The 26,633-nt window shown below is 50.7% G+C and overlaps 1 protein-coding gene across 24 annotated transcripts in view; it reads right to left on the reverse strand.

Annotated features, from left to right (window-relative positions):
* The window catches only part of IKZF1 (IKAROS family zinc finger 1), a gene marked incomplete at both ends in the record, with an annotated part of 89,370 nt that overhangs the window by 14,330 nt on the left and 48,407 nt on the right, over positions 1-26,633 (reverse strand). For 6 of the 24 annotated variants that reach the window (XM_079711912.1, XM_079711901.1, XM_079711920.1 and 3 more), the window contains 2 exons: positions 1,858-2,025; positions 7,645-7,905. The exons of 5 other annotated variants lie outside the window; for them this stretch is intronic. In XM_079711912.1, coding sequence (XP_079568038.1) covers positions 1,858-2,025; positions 7,645-7,905 — 429 coding nt within the window. Of the gene's footprint in view, positions 1-1,857; positions 2,026-7,644; positions 7,906-15,947; positions 16,008-26,633 lie in introns of all 24 variants that reach the window. 13 more of the 24 variants (XM_079711911.1, XM_079711905.1, XM_079711903.1 and 10 more) reach the window with 5 other exon arrangements.

The raw sequence follows: 26,633 nt of genomic DNA on the forward strand, positions 1-26,633 counted from the left end.
ACCTGTGAAGTTTCTCTGCCCTAGACCCCCTGGTAGACTCTGTACACAGACAGTGTCACTGTCACATCTGAAGCCTACAGAGACCCTGCAAACCTCCACCTCTGGGGGGACAACACATGTGCTCCTTCTGAGCCACACGTGTAAGCATCTGCGAATGCTCACTGTCACGGCGTCATCATCCCACTTTCGGGGAGCCGCCTGTCTTCCTGTCCCCTGCAGCAAAGTCCTCCCCAGCCCTCAGCAGGGCCCAAGCCCCACAGTCACTTCCGCTGACCTCTCCTTGTGGAGAAGCCACTCCTCGGCTTCATGTGGCTCCTTTCTCGGAAGATTTTGAGAAGCTTTCCTACACCATCCCAGTTTTCTAAGAGCATTTGGGAGCCTCCTCCACGCTGACGGTCAGGAAGGAGGTAGGAACCAGGGGAGATGGCCGGGCCGAGCATCTGAGACCCAGAGCTGCCGGGACCCCTGTGGCCTTCCGCTGACTCCCTGCCAGCACCACCCACCAGAGGGGGACCACCTCCCCACAACACTTGTAAATGCCCAGCACCTCCCTTTCCAGGGCCACATGCTCACTGGGAACTTTTCCGAAGGTGAGCCTAGAAACTCGCCCTGTGGCTGGACCCAAGCCCTGCCTCCTCCTGGATGGACACCTCCCGCCCGAGACTCACTGTCCCCTCCCCGCGCTCCCGCTGTCCCCTTGGATGCTCGCACCACGGTACCTGGCACACGCTGGGGCTCTGCCATCTCCTCCCCGGGGTGCCCAGTAAATGTGTGACGAGGAAGCGGCCCCAACCCTGGCATCAACTACACCCATAACCTCTGGGGAGAGTGGCCTGAGCGCAAGCCAACCTTCCCCAGGGACACACATCCTCTCCTCTGGTGGGGGCGCCTCCTGTGCTGCTGTCCTGGGGGCGTGGCGGGGGGAGCTGGTCTACAGCCTCTTCCTCTCCCACCACAGGTCTGGACAGTCTGGACAGTGAGCTCCCTGAGGGCAGGGGTGAGGACCCATCACCTCCCGCTCTCGGGGCTGGGAAGGGCGTGATGTCAAATACCCCTGCGGGGCGGCGTGCTGGCACGGCACACGCTCCCTACCCTGTCTTCCTCTGACCTGGAAGATTCCGGGGCCACCAGATCATGAAACACCAAGGAAGCTTCTCCGGGGGCAGAAGATCCAGTCTACTCAGAGGTGGATCTGTGCTCTCAGGCTGGAGCGCTTTGAATATTGTGGGACATTCTCGTTTACCATGACCTTGCTGAGACCCTGACTACACAGGGTGCATTTACTAAAATCTCCTAACAGCCCCAAACTGGCCTCTCCCACGGAGGGCTCGACTGGCCTCTGGCGTGACCGTCGCACTTGGGCCCAGTCGGGAGCGCACCCTCAGGGAACAGGCAACACCAATCAGGACAGACTCGCCTTAGCTACCACCTTTGCAAAGAAAACTGGCCCCATGATGACTCCCAAAACGCTCGGCATGAAACAGTAGCGAGGGTGGCTTAACAGTTAACATTGAGAGACGTATTTGGAAACTCTGGGGCTTTAGCAGCACACTCAGGACAAGTACGAGCTGGCAAAGTCCTTTAAAAGAGAAACCCACTTACCTGACACAAGGGGACGAGGAGGCCTCTTTTGAAATACTCTACCTAAGATGAGACGTGTGTATGTGTGTGTGTGCGCGCGCACGCGTGTACGTGTTAAGTTTCCCCACCCACTTCCTCAGAGCACATGGGGGAGGGCACTGCTGTCTCCGTCAGGTGCAGCCGATGCCCGAGGGAGCGGTGTCCCGGGAGCAGGGTACCCCTGGGAGGATGCCAGGCAGTCCCCAAGCCAAGCCCCGCTGCGCCCAGAGGACCTACCAGAGTGCGTCCTCAGGTGGCCGGTGAGGGCATCCCGCCGGCGACACGCGTAGTTGCAGAGGTGGCACTTGAAGGGCTTCTCGCCCGAGTGAAGCTTGATGTGCCGCAGCAGGTTGCCTTTCTGCGTGAAGGAGGCCCCGCACTGGTTGCACTGGAAGGGCCGCTCTCCTGCGGGGATGAGAAGGGAGCCGGTGAGAGCGGGACTCGGCGCCGGGACGAGGGGAGGACGGGGCGAGAAAGTTGTTTCCCGCGGGCCCGGTGACTTCCACCGGCTGCAGGTTTGATGGAACACGAGGCTTTCAGACTAAACCTGCCAGTTCCTTAACGCTTCACTGGTTGGGTCAATTTGATCTGAAAATCTAATTTTTTTTCCCTAAATCAGAATGGCACATCATAATGCAAATTCAAACTCATTTAAATAAAGTGACTGCAACATTTTGTGATGAAGAGCCACTCTTCCTCATCAGCAGTTTTGGAATAAACCAATATCCAATTTTGCGTGTTGTGGCATTTGGTGGGGCTTTTAATGTGGCTTTTTTCAAAGGGTCTTTAAAATATGCCACTGAAGCAGCAAAATAAAAAGGAAACTCATTAAAAATGCATTTCAGGATCACAAGTTCATTTCAGCGTTACATTCTTATATTTAAATGAAAGGCACTTCATTATAACAGTTATAATAACTTCTTTTCATTTACATTTTCCCTGTATTTTCCCTTTCAATTTCTTCTCCATTACCTGTCTGTCCCTATGCAGGCAAATCAGGAAAGAGACAGACAGAGTGTGAGGGTGGGAGAGAGAGAGAAAGAGAAAGATTGAATAAAATGAGAAGTTGAGACACTGGAGGGAAGGTTTGCACCGTCCAAAGAAAAGTCCAGAATCCCCGCGTGGTGCTGCCTCAAAATCTGACCTGCACTGAGATTTCTGGCTTTTTGCTTTCCTCACAACCCTACAACCTTGAAGCTAGTATTGTTCTATCCATATTCATAGAAGACAGTTATATTTTCAGTACAAATATTCTAAGAGGTGCAATTTAGTTGTCATTAGGAATTCTTTCAGGGGTGGCACTACACTGGAGTGGTGACAAAAACAAAAACAACAAAAAAACACTGGACCCTCTGCTGTGTGTCAGCTCATGTCCCCAAACTCTGAATCCAACAAAGGAATAAACAGGCATCTGTGCTCAAGAAATATGCTATTGAGTAGTCATAGGTCTCAGAATCTAAAATCGGTGAACATTTTTATTTAACTCTCAATTAAAAGAGGGATACATTTGTCATGTTTAAGTAAGCATTAAAGCTCTTTTAAAAACAAATGCTTTTTTTTTCCCTTTTTTTTTTTTAAGAAGAAGAGCTCTGTATGACCACAATATCTGGTGTTGAGATACCATGAAAATGCACTTCCTACTGACAATTTTTTCTTCAGGAAGAAGAATGTGTTAAAATGTACAGTTAATTTTCCCAATTGGCTTACATGATTTTGGTGAACAAGACAGCACTTAGCAAAAGCGATTAAGTAGAAGCATATCTGGTACCCTTAAACTCTACACCAGATTAAATGTAAAAGTCTCTGTTGGCCTCTGGATTTCATGATTACAATCATTCTTAATTTTAAGTGGGCAGGACAGATGAGCTACTGGAAAAATTGAAACTAATTTACAATGATATTCAATTATAGACCATTTGGAATCTTGACACTAACCAGAATATATTCAGAATTTTCCCAAAGCTAGATCTAGATTGGAGTCGGCTGAGCAGAGGAAGTCCAGCAGGTGGGAAGGTGATTATAAAAGTAACTATAGCTCCCTACATCTCTGAGTCAGGAGGCCACACTGGATGAGATTAAAATAGCTGATAGTCAGGCAGCCCCGAGGAGCGTCCAATAGAGATTGCTAATTACCTACTAGAAACACTTCTGAGCCTTCACACACGCACACACACACACACACACACACACACACACACACACACACGTGTTTGGCTTAACTCTAAGCAGACAAAAGAAGGAAGAAGAGCCCAGGGCGACCTCGTAGGGGAAAAGCTTCCACCCACTCGTCCTGGCAGGGGGACCCTCAGGCTGGCTGTTCTGGAAAGCTGGGTGGTCTCATGCCACAAAAATGCTTGTGACAAGGATGTGGGCCACTCTTGGTGACCAGCATGCCTAAGTGTGACCCCACACGTTGTGAAGCGTCCCCTCTGTGCTGACGAGGTGCTGGCTGGGCTCCTCCTGAGGTCGGACGGGCTTGGGGGAACACCAGCTTGGACCCTGCCGTCCAGCCAGCGTCTGTGCAGGACAGCAAGTCAGCAGAGTGAGAAAGGACAGATCCTTCCAGCCATGCGTCCCTTCTGCAGAACAGGGCAGGCAGGAAAGACAGGGGCCGTGTCTCTGAGAGTGCAATCTGTCTTCTAATTTGAGTCATCGGCTCTCGTGTATCCTGCTGGGCCTGGTGTCTTAATCCTGCTGGCAAGCTTTCCTGGAAATCTATTTGTTTCTGATTGCTGTGCTGGCATGAATATGTATCACAGGGCCTGGGGACTGGAAGACAGCGTTCCCTGAAGTGACAACACGGAGTTCAACTCAAGGTGGTTTCCCTTTGGGGGTGTTAGCAGGAAAGGGATCAGGGCCCCGGAGCTAGACGGCAGAACACAGCCCACGATATCTGTGTACTTCTACTGGTGATCGCTTGCCCCCCGCACGTACACGGCTGGTGGTAGCCAAGGTAGACCAAGTTCCTCCAAGGCTGTATTCCCTTTTATTTAATTGGGTTGAGGGCTTTCATATCATTAATTCAAAATTTAGTTTTTAATCCCAGTAACTCTATAATCTGTCATTTCAGAGACTCCCTGTAAGAAATGTCTGAGCTCCTTTGCATAACTTAATTGGGCAAAAAAGAAAGTCTCCATGGATGCCCACATCATGAAATTTCTGACCCTATATCAGAAGAAAGTGAATTAAAAAATACACTGAACTACAAGGCTTCGCTTGGGCTTATTGCAGCTGTGCCTTGGAGCAGCACCCACTGCGATGCCGTATTTACGAAGCACGGCGACTCTGCCTTTCCGCCTTATAGATGGGAACGGAGTGGGCGCAGGGCCGGACAGAAGAACCATCATTCAGACACTTTTCCTGAGGCTTCCTGTTAAAAACCCCATCATTTAGAATCAGATGACTGCACGCTCCTCTACCACTACCCTCCCTCTGACTCTCCCGTGAGCCCTCAGAGGTTGGCGGGAAAGTGTTACAATGACACTTGGGTTTAAAAAAATGAAACTGAGCAGCACAACTGGGGAAGTGAAATGGTGTCATCAATGGACGACTCACACAAGGGCAGCCCTGGCCTCTCTCGGAGGCGGTGATGTGGGAGATTGCCCCAGAGAGCTGCAGTCCTCCAGAAGGAAACCCCAGTGCGCCCATCCCACTCGGTGACGGCAGGGGCAAGTCCTGGCTTCTGAGGGGACATTAGGTGGAGCCCAGGCTCCCCGACGAAGGGCCCCTGAAACGGCACTGTTTCCGGTCTGCTGTCAACTGCACGTCCCACCACCTACGGATGCTCCCAGTGTCCTCGGGGTCTGGACCAGAGTCTGCATTTTCACAGGACACCCCAGTGATTTATGGGGACTTGACATGTTAGAGAATTCAGGACGGGGTTGGTGATTAGCAAAGCATGTCTTTCTGATACATTCCACTCCGATTCCAGGAAAGTGGAAACCTCCTAGCATGTCTATTTATTCAAGCCTAGTTTGGCCAAACTATTTCTATATCGACCTATGACTATATTTATGCAAAGTGGAAAAGCATTATGAAAGCAAATCAGGAGTTCCTTGTTTCTTTCTTTTTTTTTTTTAAATAAAAGTCAAGGCAGGAACCATAAAACTGATGGTCTCTATGTCTCTCTTTCTGGAATGAACTCGTTCTGTAAGCGAAAAACTCCACGTGTTGGCACCTACTTGGCCCATAGCCACTATCTGTGAGCAGAAGTGGGCAGCAAACAGCCGGTCTACTCTGCAGATCCATACTTGGCGGCTTTATTCATTAAACGCAATTATTCTTTTTATCAGGGCAGGCAGTCATTATATTTTGGCCATTTAGTATGCCAGCATTTCATTCAGTTATCAAATATTTATTGAAGAGAACTTTCACTGTATAGTCAGGTTTTACATGAATTAGCAGGAAAGTAATTCATTTGCAAGGTCTGTTCCTCCATCAGGAATGAATTGATATGGGTCCCGGTGTATCCTGTGAAGGGTCTATCACTACGTAACCTACCTTCACATTAATTTCCACCTCATTACAAAGTGGGGAGCCTGACTACTCTCCTGTGAGCTTCCCTTGGGGCTGGATGTGGCGGGAACATTCCACTGGATAATTGGAGGATTAAGAGGCACATTAGGAAAAGTAAAATCTGCTAAACTGTAGAAGTTACGTTTTTACCGAAAATGAATGTTGACTGAAAATCAACATATTTTACGGTTTTCCAGATGTATGACAAACAGAAATTTTTCTGGGAACTGCCTGATTCAAATACAAAAATGACAACTCCACAAAGGTCCGCATTTCCTGACAACCCAGCTGTTTTGCTCCATGAATTTTCTGAGTTCCTGCTTCAGTTTTGATAATCAGATAAGCGTTTGGCCCCTGGGGAGAATCACAGGAGGCTGTGATGTTCTTCCTCACTTCCCTGAGCTGGCTTACAAAACCCACTCCGCCTCTTCAGTCTGCTTTTATCGGTTTGTTTTTCTCCTCTTGTGGAGAACAGGGGCAGACGCTGGCTTTACGATGACCTAAGATGCCACCCTCTGGGGCAGCAACGGCTCACGGTATGTGTTATGTCCCAACTTTCAGTGACCACTGGAGTTGGCACATTTATTGTGTTGCTTCCACCTTTCGGGCAGAAGAGTAAAGTTTCTGTTCAATTCAAAAGACACATTATGCATGCAGTTTGGGTAAGATGCGACCTGTTAACATTTTATTTTGAAGACTGTCTAGTGCCACTTGTGGTGACAGTCCTGGTGGGGATACCCGTGACTGGTCACCCACCAGGACTGTGCACCCCGGGGGATGTGGACGGGGCAGAACGGAGACCCTACTCCTCCAGCCCCCAGTGTGAGAACATGTCAGGAGCCTGGGTGCAGCCGTCAGACAGAAGAGTGTCTGCGTCCCTTCCTTTCTGGACACAGAATACTGTTCTCTACTGTCAAAGCCTCCACTGCCCCGTCCACTAGGACAGGGGTTTGGGTATTCAATTCTTTACCAATTTGAGATAGAATCTAGTGGCAACCAAACCATCTTGGTGGGAGTGTCACCTGCTGGAGGATAAGCCATCTGAAAACAGAACTCTTTCTGAAAGACTAAATTTTGCTGCTATTCCACCATTCAACGAGTGTTTCTAAAAATCAAGCCTTTGTCAGTTTGGATACCCCCAACATGCACATTTGACTCATGGGTTTCTTAGTGGAAAATTGGAGTAGATTTCAGCGTATCAACCTCCTCTTATCTTGTTTTGTCTCATTTGTTTAAGGGTGAACCACCTGACAGCCCCACCGCCAATATTTAGAGAGTATGCTTTCAGGCCCTTGTCAGAACTTGCATACCTGTTACCTTTTCCTTTCTGTTTACGGCTTTAATATATAGGATCGAATGGGTGCATGTTCAGAAGTCCTTTTCTGAATATTGTTCCCGAATAGGGAGGCTACGCCTCGCTCAGGACACTCAGCCGGGAAGGGCCTTGTCCTCTGTGACACCCCGTGGGCCCCTCCAGGCCGCCAAAGGAGGAACTACGCCAGGCCTTACCAGTGTGGCTTCTTTTGTGGACCATGAGCACATTGGGGCCGATGCAAATTATCCCACAGACATCACACTTTAGTTTGCCGTTAGGAAGTCGAATGCCCCCAGCTCCTGACAAAGCTTTGCTGCCTTGGACACCGTGGGAGCCATTCATTTTCTCTCCGGAGGCATCGAGCATCCGTACGTCCTCCGCACACTCTTCCCCATTCACTGCACAGGCACGCCCATTCTCTTCATCACTCTGAGTCTCTACTTTAACATTACCAGCTGAAAGAGACAATACAACACAGGGGGCCACTCAGTGTCATCGCAAAAACAGAACAGAACAGCACAGCAGCAGAGACAACCCGGCGGGAGCGACACCTTCTACACACAGGTTCCTGGCAGCTGACACCCGGGGACAGTGGCCCGGGCTCTGGACCCACCGGCCCACAGGGGACTGTGACACATGGCAGCAAGCATCACGGGTTTGGGAGTCTTGTCTGCCTTCTCTGTAGGTCTGGAGGGCAGACAGTGAAAATGCATGGAATTTATAAATTCTCGCTTTGGACTGGGTGTGTGTGTGTGGGACCTCTATGCAGGGTAAGGTCACCGGGTCCACTGTGACAGCCTGGGCCCCTCTGGAGTGACCTGAGGCCAAATCCGACACCCTGTGAGCCAGAAGACCCCTCACGCCAGAAGGTGAGTACTGATCACGTAGCCCCCCCAGGTGTGGGACCTCGCTTGGCAAAACCCCCTAAGAAGCGCTTATCTAGCCTGAAAAAGTCCCTTTAAGCATAAGGAAAAGCATAAGCTACCTCTCCTTCGTTCATGTATGAATAAACATGGAGACAAAACTCAGCAAACACGCGCTCAGGTTTCTGACCAAAGATTCCTGAAAGAGTTCTGTTTGTTTGTTTTTTCTTTGGCACGTGGTCACTCTAAACCCTTTTTATTCCATGATGAAAATAAAACCTGTGTCCTAAAGAAGTGCCATGATTTCTCAGGTTTCTTCCAGTTGCTGAAGGGTTGACCAGCATGATGGTGAACGTAACAGATCTGCACTAGCTTTTCAGAAAGCAAGACTCGTGTGTGCATGGGGGTGAATAGTACAATAACCACTGTCTACTCTGCATTTAGAGTCATTATTTCTGTCATTCATGTATTTTTCTTGGTAAAGAAAATAGACATTTGGTTTGCATTCTTCTGAAACACCAACTGATGATGGATGGCTGAATCCAATATTGTGATGACCGGGAGGAACTGCAGTTACACTGAAAGGCCTCACGTTCATCACAGTCTCTAGACGTGAATAACAGGAAGTAGGTAAATTCTGCCAGGTAAAATAATCAATGAGATCGACAGTAACCACGGCTACAAAATCTATGATCGACGTTGCAAGTCAGGGGTTCTCCAAGTGTGGCCCCTGGACCAGCAGCACTGGCATCTCCTGAGAACTTGCTGGAAGAGCAGACTCTTGGGTCCACTCTCACCCACTGAACTAGAAAGTCTGGGAGGTAGGCCCTGCCCTGGGCATTCTGCACATGAGCATCCAAGGGATTTCCATGTACACTCGATTCTGAGAAAAACCGTGCTAGTAACACTCCAAGTTCGTTTGACTCAACACATTTCTCATGATTTGGAAGCCCAGAGCCCAGACTCTGAGATCAAAATTCCCGGTTTGGAATCTCAGCTCCACTCTTTATAAGCTCTGAGATCTTGGGCAATCCTCATCTGTACAAACGGGAACTATCCACACTAGCCCGGCAGGGGCTTTGAGAGGATTTAGTGGGTAAAGAGATATAAAGTGAACTGAGGCCAGCGACTGGCCTGGCAAATGAAAGCACGTTCCCACAAAGCCGTCCCCTTGAGGGGGCTCCCCAGGAACGTTCACGGCATGGAGCGCGTGCCAGGCGCTTTAACTGCCCTGTCATGGGTAACCCTCACAACGGCCCTATAAGTGAGGTGCTGTTATCCTATTTTACAGTTGAAGATGCCCAGGCACAGAGAAGTCGAGCAACTTGCCTGAGGTCACACAGCTGGGAGATACTGCAGGCAGCCTGGCCCCAGCGCCCACGCTCCTAACCACCACACCGCCCAGGTTGCCCATCAGATCTTTGGAGAGAAGACTTGCAGACAAATAAGCAAACGGAACGAATGAGCTGGGACACGGGCCACACCCCCACTGTGGACTTGGAGACCCCAGAAGTGAGGGGATATCTCTTCCCATCACATCCTTGCATCACAGAAGACTATCCCGAGGACTCCAGGAAGTGGGCGTGTCCAGGTGAGCCTCCCTACTAGATCCCCAAGAGCAGGGACCCGGGAGCATCCTGCATCTCAGTGGCCTCCTGCTGGCCTCTCCCAGCCTCTGGAGGCAGGGAACCAAGCCCTACCGACATGGCGAGCTCAGGAGACGAGACAGGTAAGGACGGTAGCTGTGCCATCATGTGAAGGTGCTTCACCCCGGAGCCCTCTGGAATCCCGTTCTCAAAGCGAACTCACGAGGGCCTCCCTGCCCACTGGGTTCTGCTCCGGAACGCTCACAGCCGTCTGCACTCCGTCACCAGGGTTATTTTTAATCATCTGTCTCACGGCTTTTGAAAATGAGATGGGGCCAGTTCAGAGCACAGCGGGGCAAATGACTGTAGGTGTGGCAGGTTCTGCAGCGCCCGGAGCTGGGACCCAGGGCGCAGGCCAAGGACCCTGTGGACGGAGGAAGGGAACCATGCAGATGAACAAGCGTTGGCATAATTCCCTTTGCTGATCTTCCTGCACTCAGCTCCAGGTCATAAGTTTAGAGGCAACCAGCTCAATGGAACTGACTCTTGCTTGCTCCAAAACACACCTCAGTACAGGACTTATTAACACTTGCCCCAAACTCCCACCTGTTCTGCATTAAGAAGACAGGTGTTTGTGTGACCGTCTGGTGGCCCTGTGGCTTGTGTCGATGACGAAGTGCGGGCCCTTCCTGGTGAGCAACAGGGGAGCTTCGGGCGACCTGAGGTCTCTGCCATCAGGACACACGTCCCGGTCCCGCGGGCAGCCTGCTGGCAGAGCAGGTAAAGCGCGTCAGGAGTGAACGGGATGAGGACAGCGGGAGTGAAAATTGAGGGACGGATGTCACCTTAAATATCACAGACGCCCTCAAGCCAGGAGCCTTGACACCAGTCACTCATCCGACAGCAGTTGACGAAGGCGGGCCAGCTGCCATGTGACAGCTTCTCTGAGGACTCTGTTCACAGAGCCGAAAACCAGAGGCTGAAGAGAGCTTATTTTAAACTACCCTCCGATCACTGTGGGTCCCCTCGTACGATCTTAGGTAGATGTGTTTGGTGCCAGAAGAGACCAAACTTGAAGAAGAAAATTCAGTATCCCGTGATGTTCTGGTTTTCGGAAAAAAGGTAGGCAGACCCCCAGACTGGGGGTCCCTGGATCACAGTGGCAAGGTCAAGGCAGCGTAAATAATGGGAACTGGACAGAGCGCTCCAGGTAAGCAAACGGTGATGCACTGAGTCACAAAAGCCGGAGGCCAGATGCCGGGGATGCAGGGCTGGAAGCGTGCTAGAGCTCTGCGGGTGAATTTGAGGCCAGACTGTGACAGGAGAGATCTGTGGCAAGTAAGAGGGGAGGAAGGGGGCCCGAGGGTGCTGGGAGTGGAGGTGACAACCAGAGGGCAACACGTCAGCATGGGCTCAGCAGATTCAAGCACGTGTGCATTTTCTCTCAGTGTTGGGGGAAGGTTCCCATCTCTTTGTGGACAAATGCAGGCTGGGTGCTGGTTGCATGGAAGAGGGGCACCCCCCACCCTTGCGTCTGTGAAAACGGAGCCTCTTGTGTGACGGAGAGGCGAATACAGGCGACATGCGTATTATTTTCGTAGATGATGGAAATCAGGCCACGGAACTGTCTTAAGACATGGCAAACACAGACCAGATCTCAAAGGTCAAAATCTAACAGACATCCATCACTTAAGGTAGAATACACATTTTAGAAACACAAGCTCGGACAGGGGTGTCTTGGCTTCACCACTTCGATAAGTGTGAAAATGGCTTCGGGGGTTTTTAGGTGATGATGAGCTTGATTAGTGACGAGGCCTGAGCAAAGGGCAACAGAGGCTGCAGTCTCAGGGGCCTCTGTTATTGACATCTAGAGTCCCCTGAGCCAGCCAGGCCGAACGCCTCCTTTACATGGGGGAGTGCAGCCCGGAGAGGGTCAGAAGGAAGGAAGTTGGCGGACACTGAAGCCCATTCCTAGCGGACATCGAGGGGCCCGGACATGCTCGGCTCAGAGACACAAGCCTCCGGCTGAGAGCAGAGATGCCGCCACCCACCCCGAGCTCCTGAACGAAGGGAGGCAGGAAGAGCGGCCAAGTGGGGATCGGAGGTCCCTCCACAGGGGGGCACCCGCCCCGGGAGGCCTCTGAGCAGCCCGAGGGCAGAGGGCAACAGCCAGGCTCTGGCTGCCAGGCTCCCAGTCAAGGTGCCAGAGGGGCGGGCGCTGGTGCGGGGAGGTCCTCGGGTCTGAGCACCGGTGGGCCCGTGATTCTGAACTACGCCCGCTGAGAGTCAGCAGCACCAGCCTTTGCTCCCGCTGGTGAAGGAGGAGACGGGGAACAGGTGCTGTCCATCCCCTGCAGGTTCACATGCAAACACCCCAGAGCCCACCCAAAGGGACAAGCAGGCTTCCTGCATCCGCTTCTTGAGAACGCCACAGGACCAGCCCCGTCGTTTCCTTTCTTCAGACCTGCCTGTCATCAACTCCAGGAAATGGTCAGTCCTCCCTAACCTGCATTTAGTGTAACGTCCACCCCACGGAGGCTGTCTCTATGTCCCTCCCCTCGGAATTCCTAAACCACTTCTTTGGCTCTGTTTCCTTGGACCCCAAACTGCTTATCTGCAGTACTGCTTCTGTGGAATGTTACACTCTCCTTGAATACAGGGATTATACTCACAAATATCTTCTGACTCCATCCTCGCACCACTTAGAAAAATGTCAAACTCAGTAAGGTGCTGAATGGAAGTGATTAAATCTAGAACATGAAATGGGGACTTCTGTGTTTCTTGACCCCAGAACACTCTGGCTCAGGCCTAACCTTGCAGCCTTTCCACTGACGCCCGGGAGCTAATGGACGAGACCCCAATGTCATTATTTAATAAACGTGGCTGCATGAAGAGTGGATGCCTTCAAATCCTGAGCCAAAAGCCACTTTCCTTCCCCGATGCAATTGAAAATTCAGGAAAATGAAAGTTTCGCTGTTATATATTTCAGAGGCCTTCTATGTGTTTAGTAACAGGGCAGATCCAGTTGACCCTGGACCTCTGAACCTTAGCACTTAGACAAGTTTAGCAATGAGAGAATCCAGGGAACTCGGGGTCATCGGGGCCTGGGTCTCCTGCCAAGCATCATACGACCTCATGAATGATCAAATCATTTTAATGCACAGGAATAATGCACACTGGCAGTCCCGCCTCACAAAGGGGTTCTGTTTCCCCTTCGTCTTCTTCTTCCTTTCGAATGTGTCTTTACATTTCCTGGTGAGGTAAATGGTACTCTGACAGCATTTTTCCACTGAAAAGATATCCCCAAGCTGTCACTGTGAGTTTAAGCCAGGTAAGCTCAAAATGCTCAATATTTTAAGTGAAGAAACAGGAGACAGAAATATTCCTGCAACTGACGACTAGTAAAAAATCAAATGGAATAAAAATATTTAAGAGATATCTTGAATGAGGGTAATTAAACGAAAATTTTAGATGCAGAGAAGATGTGTAGAAGTTTTTGCACCGCCTCTAAAGGATTTACGAAAACTTTCAAGCATTTTTAAGGTTACTGAGACCATTTATTATAACTTATATTATTTAAAATGCAGGTGTTTTTTTTTTTTCCCTTGCAAAGATGTATGATTAGGAATACGTTTATCCTTATTTGATGTTTTAGGTTTTAAATGGAATGAAATCAGGGAGAGACAAAAGAGGAAGATTATGAAAAAAAGAATGAGTTACAAGTATATTTGCATTTTCCTCAGGTAACAAGGGACACAAACTGAGGTAGAGGGGGTCGAACAGTTTATGTTTTTAATTTTCAGGAAGGAAAAAAAGAGAGAGGAGTGAGGAGGACAATTTCCCACTACGACCACTAGGTGGTGATGTTGGCCCAGAACAGTTGGGTTGCTGTTTGGGTGGAGACTTCATCAAGGTCAACATCCATTTAGTTACAACTTGGGTACGTGGGAGGGGGAAGGAGGAGAGAAAGAGATATGAATACCTTGTGAACCCAACTGTATAAATATATAGACAGGAAGTGTATCGAAACCTGTATCATCTATCTTACAGTATCTCCAAGTATTGTAGAGGTAGCAATGTTTTACAGACTGAAGTCTTCACCAAAGGATCTGTTCCAATATTACAAGATGCTCGAGCCTAAACCTTCCTCAGATTTAATGAAAACACATCTTAGAATGCATTATCTTACTCTTAAGTGCCTTTGACTTTTTAATATTTCAACAATGTGATTGTTCATCTCAAAATTAGTTATCTGTCCTAGTATAACGTTTTATATAATCATACCAGCACACATATACATATATATGCACATATACACGTTTATATATATATGCATATAGATCTCACAGAAATAAATTTCAAGCTGTTAAAGTTAATTCAAAGGAGCATTAGTAAGAGAAAGATCCCTATAACTTTTTTTTAACATCTTTATAGGAGTATAATTGCTTTACAACGTTGTGTTAGTTTCTGCTGTATAACAGAGTGAATCAGCTATATGTATATATACATCCCCATATCTCCTCCCTCTTGCATCTCCCTCCCACCCTCCCTATCCCACCCCTCTAGGTGGTCACAGAGCACCGACCTGATCTCCCTGTGCTATGTGGCTGCTTCCCACTAGCTATCTATTTTACGTTTGGTAGTGTATATAAGTCCATGCCACTCTCTCACTTCGTCCCAGCTTACCCTTCCCCCTCCCTGCGTCCTCAAGTCCATTCTCTATACTGGAAAAGCAGTCAATGTAGGTTATGAGAAAAGGGATATTCTTAGGTTGATACTGCCAAACCCTTTAGGTACCAAAGAGCTTTTGATAGCCAGGATGTCAGAAACCTATCTTTAACAGCTACTGACACCTTTTAATTAATTTATTTATTTTTGCTGTGTTGGGTCTTCATTTCTGTGCGAGGGCTTTCTCTAGTTGTGGCGAGCGGGGGCCACTCTTCATCGCGGTGCGCGGGCCTCTCACTATCGCGGCCTCTCACTATCGCGGCCTCTCTTGTTGCGGAGCACAGGCTCCAGACGCGCAGGCTCAGTAGTTGCGGCTCACGGGCCTAGTTGCTCTGTGGCATGTGGGATCCTCCCAGACCAGGGCTCGAACCCGTGTCCCCTGCATTAGCAGGCAGATTCTCAACCACTGCGCCACCAGGGAAGCCCCCTGACACCTTTTAGATTACAGCCTATATTAATAATTGTTACAGTATTAACAAGCATGGCCTGTCTTCTGATGTTGCTTTAATATTAGATAATTTACTAATACAGGCTCTGAAGACTTAAGTCCTAAAGGTGCCAACTGGCACCACTTTGAATATTCAGCTCTCTGGACATTTTTAAAAAGCACTTTCCACTCCTTAACATACCCCTTCAGGGATGTTGCCCAAATATATTTATCATTCATCATCTCTCAACACATAAAAAATAAAAATGAAATTAACATCTGTGTTTGGTTTGACAGCTCAGATCAGGAGCGTCCCGCACGCAAAAGCACTCAGTGTGTCTGCTCAGGAAGCGAGGACCACGGACTAACGGCCTTGAAGCCCCGCGATTTTTCTCTCTCGGTTCTGAAATTAATACTTCAGAGCAACAGAAGGACAGTATGTATCCTTCTCCATCCTACAAAACTGTAAAACGTATCTTGAAAGTATGTTGGGTTATTTAACAGTGGCAGAAAGTCTGGCCTTGATCGTCATACTCAACAAAGAGGAGATACTCGTAACATTCGTAACAAAGCTGTTTAACAGCATTAGTAAGGTAACAATTCTGTCGATACTACTGTTACTTTTACCCTTACTATTACTGCACTGCCACCACAAAAGGCATGCTCCATAGTATAGCCAACAGTCTAAAACCAGGCGTACACACCTCAGTGTGTAAGAGATGTTCTCGATGATAGATGTTTAATAAACAGCGTGATTGATATTTAATTTATCTCATTTTTTCAAGTATGAAGGAAGGTGATGGAAAAAGATGCATTCACAACATTTACACTATGGAAACTGAGTACGAAATGAATACACGTTACCATTTTCTAGAAGCAAAGTGTATACTTACGAGAGAAAGAATTGGGAATTATTGCATGAAAATCCCTAAAGCCGTCAGCCCCATAAGCAACTGCAATAGAGAAGGCAAAAAGAAAGCTGGGCTGTAACACCATCTAAAAGACAGAGTAAGAGTTTAAAAGAAAGCATTGTTTTTTAAAAGGAAAGTAATATTACTCAAAACCATTATTTAGTTACTAATCTGGTACTGTTAGCCCTCAGACAGAAGGTTGAAACCGTAACACAGTGCTTGCTCCGAAAGAGGACCCCACTTCCCAGAGGTCTGAGCTCACGGCACTATATCACACAGGCACGGCAGAGCAACGTCTGGCGTGTTGAACATCTTAGGGGCTGCAAGCTAGAACATTCTAGAACTTTCTCTGCTGAGAAACCCTTCAGGGGAGTTGGTATAAACAGGCCCAAGATCTCAGCATCACAGCCAAGCGTCTCCTGGGAAAGTGCTTATGTTCACAAAAGCAGTGTGACTCTTAATGGGCTGACTGCATTGCAAATGTTCTTCCTTCAGCTTTTTCTTAGAAAGTGTTCACAGAAAATTAGAAAATGTTCATGCAACACACTGAGTGGAGAAAAATGCGTGTTTTCTACCTCAAAACGAGCTACCAATTTCTGTGGGTTTTCCTTATCAGCTGCCTTCATGAATACTATCACCACCTCAAATCACCAAGTTTGTTCGGTTTTGTAGGTCATAGCTACCGCACATCTCTCTCTCTCTCTCTCTCTCTCTCTCTCTCTCTCATACACACACACACACACACACACACACACAGAGTTTTCACTGCTGGAGTGACCCCCCAGTAACTGTCTGAGTTATGCATACAGAGTAGCTGCTAAGTTAAACGTGTTGCTGAACTACTGAATTAGCAGAGTTTCCTGCAGGAAAGAGACCTACTGAAGTGTGCTTAGACCAGTGTTTTCCAAACTTATCGGACCACAGAGCCTCCCTTTTTTTTCCTCATGAAAAATTTAGTAAAATGCTGGGATAATGGGGAAACAGTCTGGTAGACACTTCCAAAGCTATTCCTTGAAGTCGCTACATTAATGATTTCCTAACAAACCTTTGGTCTCCCTCTATTCCTTTTGTTCCTTGAGCATCCGAATCTAACAGTCACCACCTGTGTCCCACCCAGCAGAGCTGTCATCAGGTGGTCCACTTGGGTGCACCTGTGCTCCATGGTCTGCAGACAGTCAACCATGGGATGCTGATTTCACAGTGACCTTTGCAATTCTATCATCTTCACTGAGTTCTAACCCTTTGTATTGACTTTTGGTACCTCAGTCGTTCTGTGTCACGGGGGTGCTACCATCTCAGATAAGGGAGAAAAGGTTAAGCTGTTTTGAAAGGTAAGCATTACCTTTTTCAATCAGGAACATCACAATACATGACATAATATAAAGTTCTCCGATTAAATGACGTCACTGCCCCAATTCCCTGAGATACGGCTGAGATTGCTGATAGGGGGCTTGAGCGTGACTTGACTTGAAAGTGAACTTCCTGGTACCCCTTCAGCTACAGGCCAGGCGTGATGATGAACAGCATTCATCTAAAAGCTGCCTCGCCGGGCGAAGATGTACACTTGCAGAGATCCTGGGTGATCAGAGCATAAGCCTTCAAGTATGGAATTCTGTCAGAATGCTTTCCATTTCACCCATTACCTTTGAATATAAATAATATTACAGCACATCGTCGGACAGTGAATGTTAATCATTCTTCAAGAGCATCAGTTCTTTGCCTAGTATGATTCAAATGAATTTGAAAGTTGTTGTCCTAAAGATTTGATTCCCTTCAAATTACAAAAAGTTTAAAAGACAAACAGTTGTAGCTATAAAGTTGTTGTGCTTTCCCTGAGGAAAGCTGAACCTATAAGGATTCACCCTTGCTCAGGTACCATACATGTTCCTGCAGTTGCCTGCTTCTGAGTTCAGGAAAAGGCGAGTTCTCACCCCCTGTGGGGAAATGATGCACAGCAGGGAACCGTGAAAACTCACCCTATCCTGCCCCGTCCTGTCTCGTCCCATCTCATCCCATTTTACTCTGGTCGGTCCAGTGCCTCGGGGAAGGCATTTGCCAGGGGCTCTGTAAACACCAGGGACTTAAAAGCACTTTCCACAAGCTGCCTTTAGTCCCCACGAGGTCCTCCAAGGCAGGAACTATCATTAGGTCACAGGGAGGAGGCTGGGGCTTCCAGGAAGCTCTGGAGTGTATCCTCTTGGTTGTTGGCAGGGAAACAGGTGAATCTGAGACCATATGTAATTGACGCATAGAGTCAGTACTCTCTCCCTGCCGGAAGGGCCTCTGGGAGCTGTGCTCCCTCCCTTACAATGCTGGAGAGGCACTGGACCACGAGAACGTTACCGCAGCTTCACACACACTCACCACGCGTGACAGCTACAGCGCATTTACCTACAGAATCCCCTGCACAATTAGCAGACACACACCACTGTGTAAAAAACAGGTAACCAACAAGGACCTACTGTAGAGCACAGGGGGCTCTGCTCATACTCTGTAATGACCCGTGTGGGGAAAGAATCTGAAAAAGAATAGATGGATGTATCTGTAGAGCTGATTCACTTTGCTGCACACCTGAAACTATCACAACAGTGTAAACCACCTCTCCTCCGATATAAAAATAAAAATAAAAATAAAAAAACCCAAAATAGATGAGCAACAAGGATATATTGTGTAGCACAGGGAATTATAGCCATGTATTTTGTCAGCACTTTTAATGGAGTATAATCTGTAAAAAATACCGAACCTCTATGCTGTACACCTGAAACAAATACAATATTGTGAAACAACTGTACTTCACTTAAAAATGATAAAATAGAGAATAAATATCTTTACTAAAAAAAAGGAATTGCCCACACAACAAAATGATGCCCAGTGAGCGGTCTGGAAAGTGTGTCCCCCTCCCCTTGTTGCACTGTGCACGGACACCCAGCCCCCTTGCTCATGGGCAGTGAGAATGCATGGTGGGCATGGTGGCCAGGGTCTCTTGCTCTCTCTGGACTGTTGACATGAGTACCCTGCACTCTGATGGTGTCCACGTGTCTGACGAGTGTGAAAATCAGCCACACCACCTTTCTCCCCAGGCACCTGGGGGGCTGTGTTACAGGTGCAGACCTGATGTGTCTCTGATCACAATCCTGGCTGGTCCTAGAAGCTTCACCATGGGGGCAGAAGTGATGCCTCCTTGACTCTCAGCCTTGTCTTCATTTCCCTAGTAAATTTCACCCCACATTTCAGGCTCTTGTTTCATAAAAAGGTGCAGATACAAACAGATTTAATGAACCTTGTTAAGTTTCCTAAATTTCATGAAATATATTCTTATAACCAAGAGCAAACTGAGCTCATTTGCTAGGAATTTTTATTCCCCAAGTTGTCACGAACACTTTTGTATAAAATGCTGGGAGTGTCTCAGATTCTGAACCCTATTCAGATTGCCAATTGATGAGCATTCTGGGAAAGAGGTGAAAGGCCCCAAAACCACACTCTTCAGTTTGCCTTTAGTTGTGCAAACTATAAAGAATATAATTATATACTTCTCACACTGCTGGAACCTTCAGGAGAGATGAAAACATACTTGGGATTTTCAAACGGGGAGAGAGGAAGTCTGCCCACTTCCAAGTCAAAAAAAAGACTCTGACGATTTCAGTGTGAACACATTCAGATTCGTATTTAGGAGAATTTAGAAATGTGCAGTCATGTGACTTTTTTACATATTCTTTAACTCATATTAGCCTGTCGGTCACAGCCAGATCAGCAGTCTCTTATTAACTTGTGTAAGTATGGTTTGCAGTGACCTTTGCGATACCTGCAGATCTAGCATTTCAGGGAAGGGCACCCTCACCCTGTCACTGCCCTAGCGACAGGGTCCCCGAGTGGGCCAGTGGGCAAAGGAGAGGACCAGGGACCCCCCCGAGGGCCAAAACCCCAAGGCCATTCTCCTGCTAGGGACCTGGTTACATCCTGCACAGGTACCAGATCCAGATTTTCTTGCGATTCGGCCACACCCAGACGTTTCTGGGGTGCCTATTTGTCCCCAGACCATCCTCTATGTTAGGGGGCTCTGTGTCTTTCTGGGGAAGAGAACGCTGACATTTCCTGACCACTCACGCCAGGAAGGGGGTGTCCTTCCAGCCTGACAGAAGAGGAAGCTAGTCTGACCCCGCACACCAAGCCACGAGCATCGGCCGAGGCCTCACACCTAGGCTGAGCCACTCCCAAGCGGCTCCTGTTGCTACACCCCACTTCCCGCTCCAGATCCTTCCTGTAGCCTTCCGGGACCCAGCGTCTATTCAGCCCTGTGTCCTGCATGGACACAGGAAGCAGCAATGTGCCAGAGCCCCCTGGCTGCAGGGTCTCCTGGGCTCCGTCCCTAATCCAGGCTCAAGGTCTTTCTTCAGACCCAGCTCTCTGCCTCCCATCCCATGTACCAGTGGTCCTCTCATCTGGCCGCATGGACTCACTCCCACCCCTGGCCTTCCACGGCCAATTTCTCTCTGAGTTCTGTCTCTCCGACTCTTTTCCAGTCACATCGCAGCCAGCACACGCGTGAAGCCGCTGCCTTGCCCCGCAGGGCGGCACCCTGCCCTGCCCCGCCCCACATCCTGCCAGGGCTTCCTGCCCACTGCCCGGCACAGGGATGGGGATGACCTGCACCCTGGGGACCCTGCTTTCAGGCTCCGCTTCCAAACCACCCTGCCCATCGCCCTGAGATCCTCATCCACAGGCTGCCTTTATCAGGGCACCTACGTCCAGAGTTTCCACCGGTCTGCACTGTTGTGATGAGACAAAACCCCCAAGTCCTGGGCCAAATCCCTCTAGGACGGGTCAGCAATGACCATGACCCTCCCAGCTGGTAATGCTATTCAGACAACCAAATGGATGAACCTGCAGGAAAAATGCAAGAAAAACCAAACCACCGGCTGCACTCATTTGTAAACGCCTTGCAGCCTGTATGGAGACGTCCTCCTCGTCCAAGCAGATCCGTGTCCCGTGCAGATGTCAGGGCCACTGGCCTCAAGTCTCGTCCCCCCGACCTGCTCAGCTAGCAATGCCTCTCCGCCCCACGAGGGGCCCCTCTGCCCTCCCACCCTTTCGACAACCGGTCAGAAGCCACCCTCTCTCTCGGTACGACAGCCTGCGCCATCTCCACTCCAGAGCCCTTGGGATTCACGCCCGGTTCTGGAAGCTGGTGTGTCTGGAGCCCAATTCCGTGATCAGATGAAAGGCTGCGGGCACTTTGACTCCCTTCTCGCATTTCCTCTCCTCCTGCACAAGACCTAGGACATGAGGCGCTCATCACAGGGTCACTGAATCAACAAACTCCGTATTTTTGGAGACAACCGTCCGACCTGGACATTTTCAGAATTTCATTCCAGGAGGAACTGCAGAGTATGAAGCAGAAGGCGCTGTACTTCTTAGGTCTGAGTGTGGCTCCCAAGGAAGTGGGTGCATTTAGGTCGAGTGAGTCTCGGGCAAAGCGCTGGACTTGACTTCAGTTTAGAGAACCGAGCACATGGGCCCAACCTTTCTGTTCAAACGGGTCTTCTGGCTACTCCTGCCTGTGTCACATCACGCCCCAGACGCCCCCGAACCTGGAGCTGTGTCAACTTCTGGGAAGGAGGAGTGCTGTCAGAGAGAGCGGGGTGCAGGGGCTGCAGGGATGGACACTTGGCTTTGTCCCCCCAGGTGACGCGGACCCGGTCAGGCACCAGCTGCCCTGAGCCCCAGCGTCCTCACCCACAGAACGGGAATCATCGTGTCTATTCTGTCGGGTCCACGTGCAGAGGCACTGGAACGCTTACAAGGCCCCGCCCCTCAGCCGTCCCTCTTCTCAGTGGAAAGCCGTGGATAACCAGGACCAACGATAACACCTATCTTCTCGTCAACAAAGACTTCAGGCTGAAGGGATTAGCTACAGCCGACTAGCACTGACCAAGTTTTTAATACACGGGAAAAACAACAGGGCTGGTGCTTTGCAAGACCGTGACGGTGCCTAGGAAAGACAGACACCCTCAGGGACCATGCCCTTGGCACCTGGAAACCCAAGTCTAGGCAGGCTTCCCTCCCACCCCAAATACCCTGGCAGGTCCTCACCTCCACTTGGGAATGGGGCTGGGGTGACCTTATAAGGCCTTCACTCACCCCTACAGGGTTTCCAGCTGACGGCCAGGTCATGGGGCAGTTTTGGTTGTTTCAAGTGGAAAGCGACAAAATGGTCAAAGTCAACTTGGCGTTCCTTCCCACGACAACCGCTGGGTCTGCCGTCCAGAGCAGACAACACACGGAGCTAACCAACAGCCTGATGAGCTGACGCGGACAAACCAACTTCTGATCCTCTCCAAGGAGGAGACCAGCTGGGGACCAGCCCTATTTCCGTTTACATTTCATTAGTACAATGTTAAGTGTTCACAGTGAACTAAAGAGCATGGAAAAGCTCGGATGGATAAACCTGTAATTTAGAAAGGGAAACGTGGATAAGCAAAGACTCTTCTTCTGAAGAGCACAACTGAACAGACAGGTTCAGAAATGATGATTCTGTTTATGGGACTGTCTTTGAAGTCATTGCTTTGGTGTCTTTTGGAATCGCCCCCTAGCCACCCTCTCAGATAGGGTTTACTGCAATTTAGGGTGAAACATTCAACAGGTTAAAGAATAGATTCAGGGATATTTTCAGGATGTTGTGTCCTTCTTGCTTTTTCTCTTTTTTTCAAAGAAAAAATAACTTTTTATTGGTAAAAATAGTATTTGCCTATTCAAAGATAGCAAGTATATAGAAATACCGAGATGAAATTTCTAAAATTCGCCTCCAACGCCTATAATCTAAAGAAAACCATGAAGAGGAGAACGCGGAAACTTAATAAAAACAGAGTAAGAGAGCTTAGCTCAAGCTTTAAAATGAGAGAAGGGACGGGACATTTTCAGGCAGTAAATAAGGGCGGAAGGAACTTCAGATGGCTGGAGAAGCGATGAGAAGCCACAGAAGTCTCACCATGGGCCTGGGTGTAGGTGAAAGCTTGAATTTTATTTTGTGTTTCTTTTCCATTCCAAATCTTGTTCCGGTGAGGGGAATTCATACTGGATCAGACGGGCCGAAACAGCAAGGGAGGGAGAGTTTGCTCAGACCGCTCGCAGGCATGTGGACGGTGCCAGTGGGCGGGGCCGGCACAGGTGCACGGGGCCACCTTTCAGTGTCAAGGCCCCGTGAGGATGGGAGGAGACCAGGCGATGGGTGACTGGATCCCTGGCCACACAGACAGGAGGGATGGGGATGGACAGCTCTCGGCCGTTGGGGCGTGTGCAGGGTGTACCCGCAGGTGCTTTAGCTGATGTGACTGTAAACACTGTGCGTGTTTCAGTTGTGGTTTTCCCGGGGCACATTCTTACTGAAGCAACGGGCTGAAGGTCGCTGCCAGCGCGAGATGAAGCGGTGGAGGCTGAAGGCGGTGTTTCGACGGTTAGACGTGCCTGGCCCCTGAAGCACGGTTGCTGTGTGCACCTCTGCCACACTGAGGAGGTACAGGACGGGCTGATCTGTCGGCAGAGGGGTGAAGGGAGGACCCCCTCCGGCTCTGCAGACACTCCAGGCCGTTCCCTCCCATCCCCGCAGTTGGCACCGTGTCAAGCCCCACAGATCCCAGGAGCCCAGGCCATGCTTCGGGGAGGCCGGAGATAAAGTAATCTCCCCCGGGACACACGCAGGGCGGGTCCCCTGCCGTCCCTCCCTTCCAGAAGCTCAGAGGGGTCCCTGCCAGAATTCCAAGCAAGAGGTGACTCAGCAGGGGGAGGTGGGCCCGGAAGGACAGCTCTGCCCGCTGCCCCACTGTCCCGAGCCCGGGGGAGCGGCGACGCGCTCTGTCTTCAAGGGCGCTGATCTGTAAGGACAGGCTGCTCAGGATGCTCGTGCCCTACGGCCCAGGGTGGAGACAAGCCCTCACCCCGCCTTTCCCATCTCTTCCTGTTCTCCGCCCAAAAGCATGCTGTCGGGCAGCAGCTGGGGGTGAGGTGAGGCCAGGCGAGGGGCCGGGATGGAAGAGGGCAGAAAGTAGGAGGCACCTCGGGTCTGCGAGCACGTGGGCATCTGCAGGGGGACAGGGCCGAGGCTGGGCAAGTGGCCAGGACTGACACGTGGTGGGGTGGCCGCCCCTGGCCTGTGCACCAGGCTCACACGTGTGTGTGCGTGTGTGCACGTGCGTGTCTATGCACGTGCGTGTGTGCGTCAGTGGCAAAGACCGCTCTTCCTGCCCACGCGTTTACAAAGGCAGCTCAGAGAAACAGCCTCGAAGGCAGACAGCCAGGCTGTCATGCTGACCGTCACACTCGAAGGACAGTGTCCCCAGGGCACAGACGGGCCCCGCTCCGTCCCACTTCCGCCCAGCCCCGTGGTCAGAGGCATCTCCACCGTGCCCAGAAGTCACGGTGAGGTCCCTGCTGCCTCCGTTTCTTAGCTGGGAACCCTGCAGCTTGACAGTAAACTCACACAGGGGGAGACGTGGGCCAGAGATGCGGCCGCCGCAAGCTCTTCAGTGTCTAGTGTGGACTTACTGCGAACCTGGATAAAATAAGCCTGAATACTCTGCGTTTTATAGTTCTTCTCTTACGGATCTCTAAAGCTTTCCCACTCTTCCTCTCTCTTCTCTTACCCATCTCACTAGCCACGGGCCTAACAAATGCGATGTCAGTATATCCACCCTCCCTGTAAAGCTCGGGGATCGGATCCCAGAGCTTTAGTCCAGGGAGGGCGCTGGAGATGGATTTGGGGAAAGAAGTCCTGCTGTGTTCCCTCCACCTTCGAGAAGCTCCGGGACCCAGAGCGTCACCCGGCCTCAGGCTGGGTCCCCTCAGATGTGACACCAGCACACAAGGCTGGCTCGGGGGTGCGGACCCTCGGAGGGTGAGGCCCCGCAGTCACAGGGCACAGACACCCCGCACCCTGTGAAGGGACTCACTCGTTACCCAGCAGCCCCGCACCCCGGCACTTCAGCCAACATCTCGCGTCTCTCGGCAAGAACCTGAAACATCACACGGGGCTTCCCAGTAGGTTTCAGCCGTTTCTTAGGACTAGGGTCTCTCAAAAAGTCCTGTCCTTCCCTCGGGCAACATTTCTTTCAAATGAGGAAGGTTCCTCCTCCGTTTCCCCCGTCCCCCGGCACCCCCCACCCCCCATCCCCCGCCAGCTCTGTGATTCAAAACCATTTACTGAGAAACGTGTGGAAAGGACCAGTTTAGATCACGTGTTCGTCCCGCTCAACATCCAAGCTGCACCAAGCTAGGGCGGGGCTGCCCGGCCTGAACCCGCCCCCTCCCGTCTGGGTGTGCTACCACCTACTGTGCAAAATGCTTTCTGGGCACCCGTTTCTTTCCTTTTTGAAGCCGCCCCACGAGGAAACCACGACCCCCCTTTACAAATGGAGAAATAGGCTCAGACAGGCCGCCTGCCCTGCCCAGGGCTGCCGGTGGGGACTGGGACCCGGTTCTCCCCGCCACCCCCCAGGGGTGTCTGCTACCTGCAGCTCACCTGATCAGCCCAGGCCCGTCTGACGGGAAAGCAGACTGAACCCTGGTGCCTGAGATCAGGGGGTTATCACTCGGGAAACAATTCACCGTCTTCCTCTGGGTCCCACCAGGGCTGCTCTGGCCTCTGAAGGCCCCCGGGGCCGGCAACGAAGGAGTTTAAGAAGAAGGCCCTGAGCGCGTCTGGGCACCTAGCATTCGGGCGTGGCTTACACTCAGGCCTTGCAGAGTGTGGTGTGAAGCCCCGAGGGAGGGCAATAGGGCCTCTGACGGCAGGAAGGTGAAGTCTAGGACGGGCAGGAGGAGAGAGGCCCCCCACCTCAGGGGGCCAGCACCAGGGAGTCCCCCAGCTTGGAGCCAGTGACACGGGGCCTGGTGTCCCAGAAGGAGCACATTTAGAATGAGAAGCGGGAAGAAGGCATCCCCGGCGGACACACGGGGCAGCCGCGTGGGTGGCGGAGGTCCTCCAGACGACGGGGCGCAGCGGGGCAGGGCTGGGTTCTGGAGGCTCCTGGAAGCTGAGATGAGGCCCCCAGGCCACAGGGAGCATCGAGGTCCCAGCTCAAGGGGCCGCGCTGGGGGGCCTGGGTTAGGAGTCAGGATGGAGGGGCTGCCGTGGGGGGCTGGGCAGAGGGGACGCGGAGGAGACTAACAGCCCACAGACAGACAGACAGACAGTCAGACAGGGAAGCTGGGAGCCAGCGGTGGCCCGGGGCAAGGAGGCTCTGACTCGGGAAGGGGCTCCCGGGTGCCCCAGGCTCCCTGAGCAGAAATGGCAGCCACAGGCTTCCGCAGCCTCGGTTAGCGGGAAACTCCAGGCTTTAGAGGAGAAGCGCGCTGGCGTTGCCAGTGCTTCTGCATTGTCTTCTCCCCTCTCCGTGCCTCCCTCCTCCCGTCTCATCCCGAAGCCTCCAGGAGGCAGGCCCAGGAGCGCGATTGTGACACGGCAGCCCGTGTGTCATATTGTAACTGCGTTTCCACATCCTCCTGGCTGTGTTGTACAAGCCCTAGAAGAGGAACAAGGGCGAGTAATGAAATACAGGGACGCGGGGAAAGAGGAAGCCCGGGACGGCAGCCCAACCGAAGTGCAGAGAATTATGGAGAAGTGACAGAAAGGGAAGCAGCGCAGGAATTGCATTTGGGGCGGCTGAGCAGAGTGTG

Source organism: Hyperoodon ampullatus (genome assembly GCF_949752795.1).
Source record: "Hyperoodon ampullatus genome assembly, chromosome: 9".
Classification (NCBI taxonomy): domain Eukaryota; kingdom Metazoa; phylum Chordata; class Mammalia; order Artiodactyla; family Ziphiidae; genus Hyperoodon; species Hyperoodon ampullatus.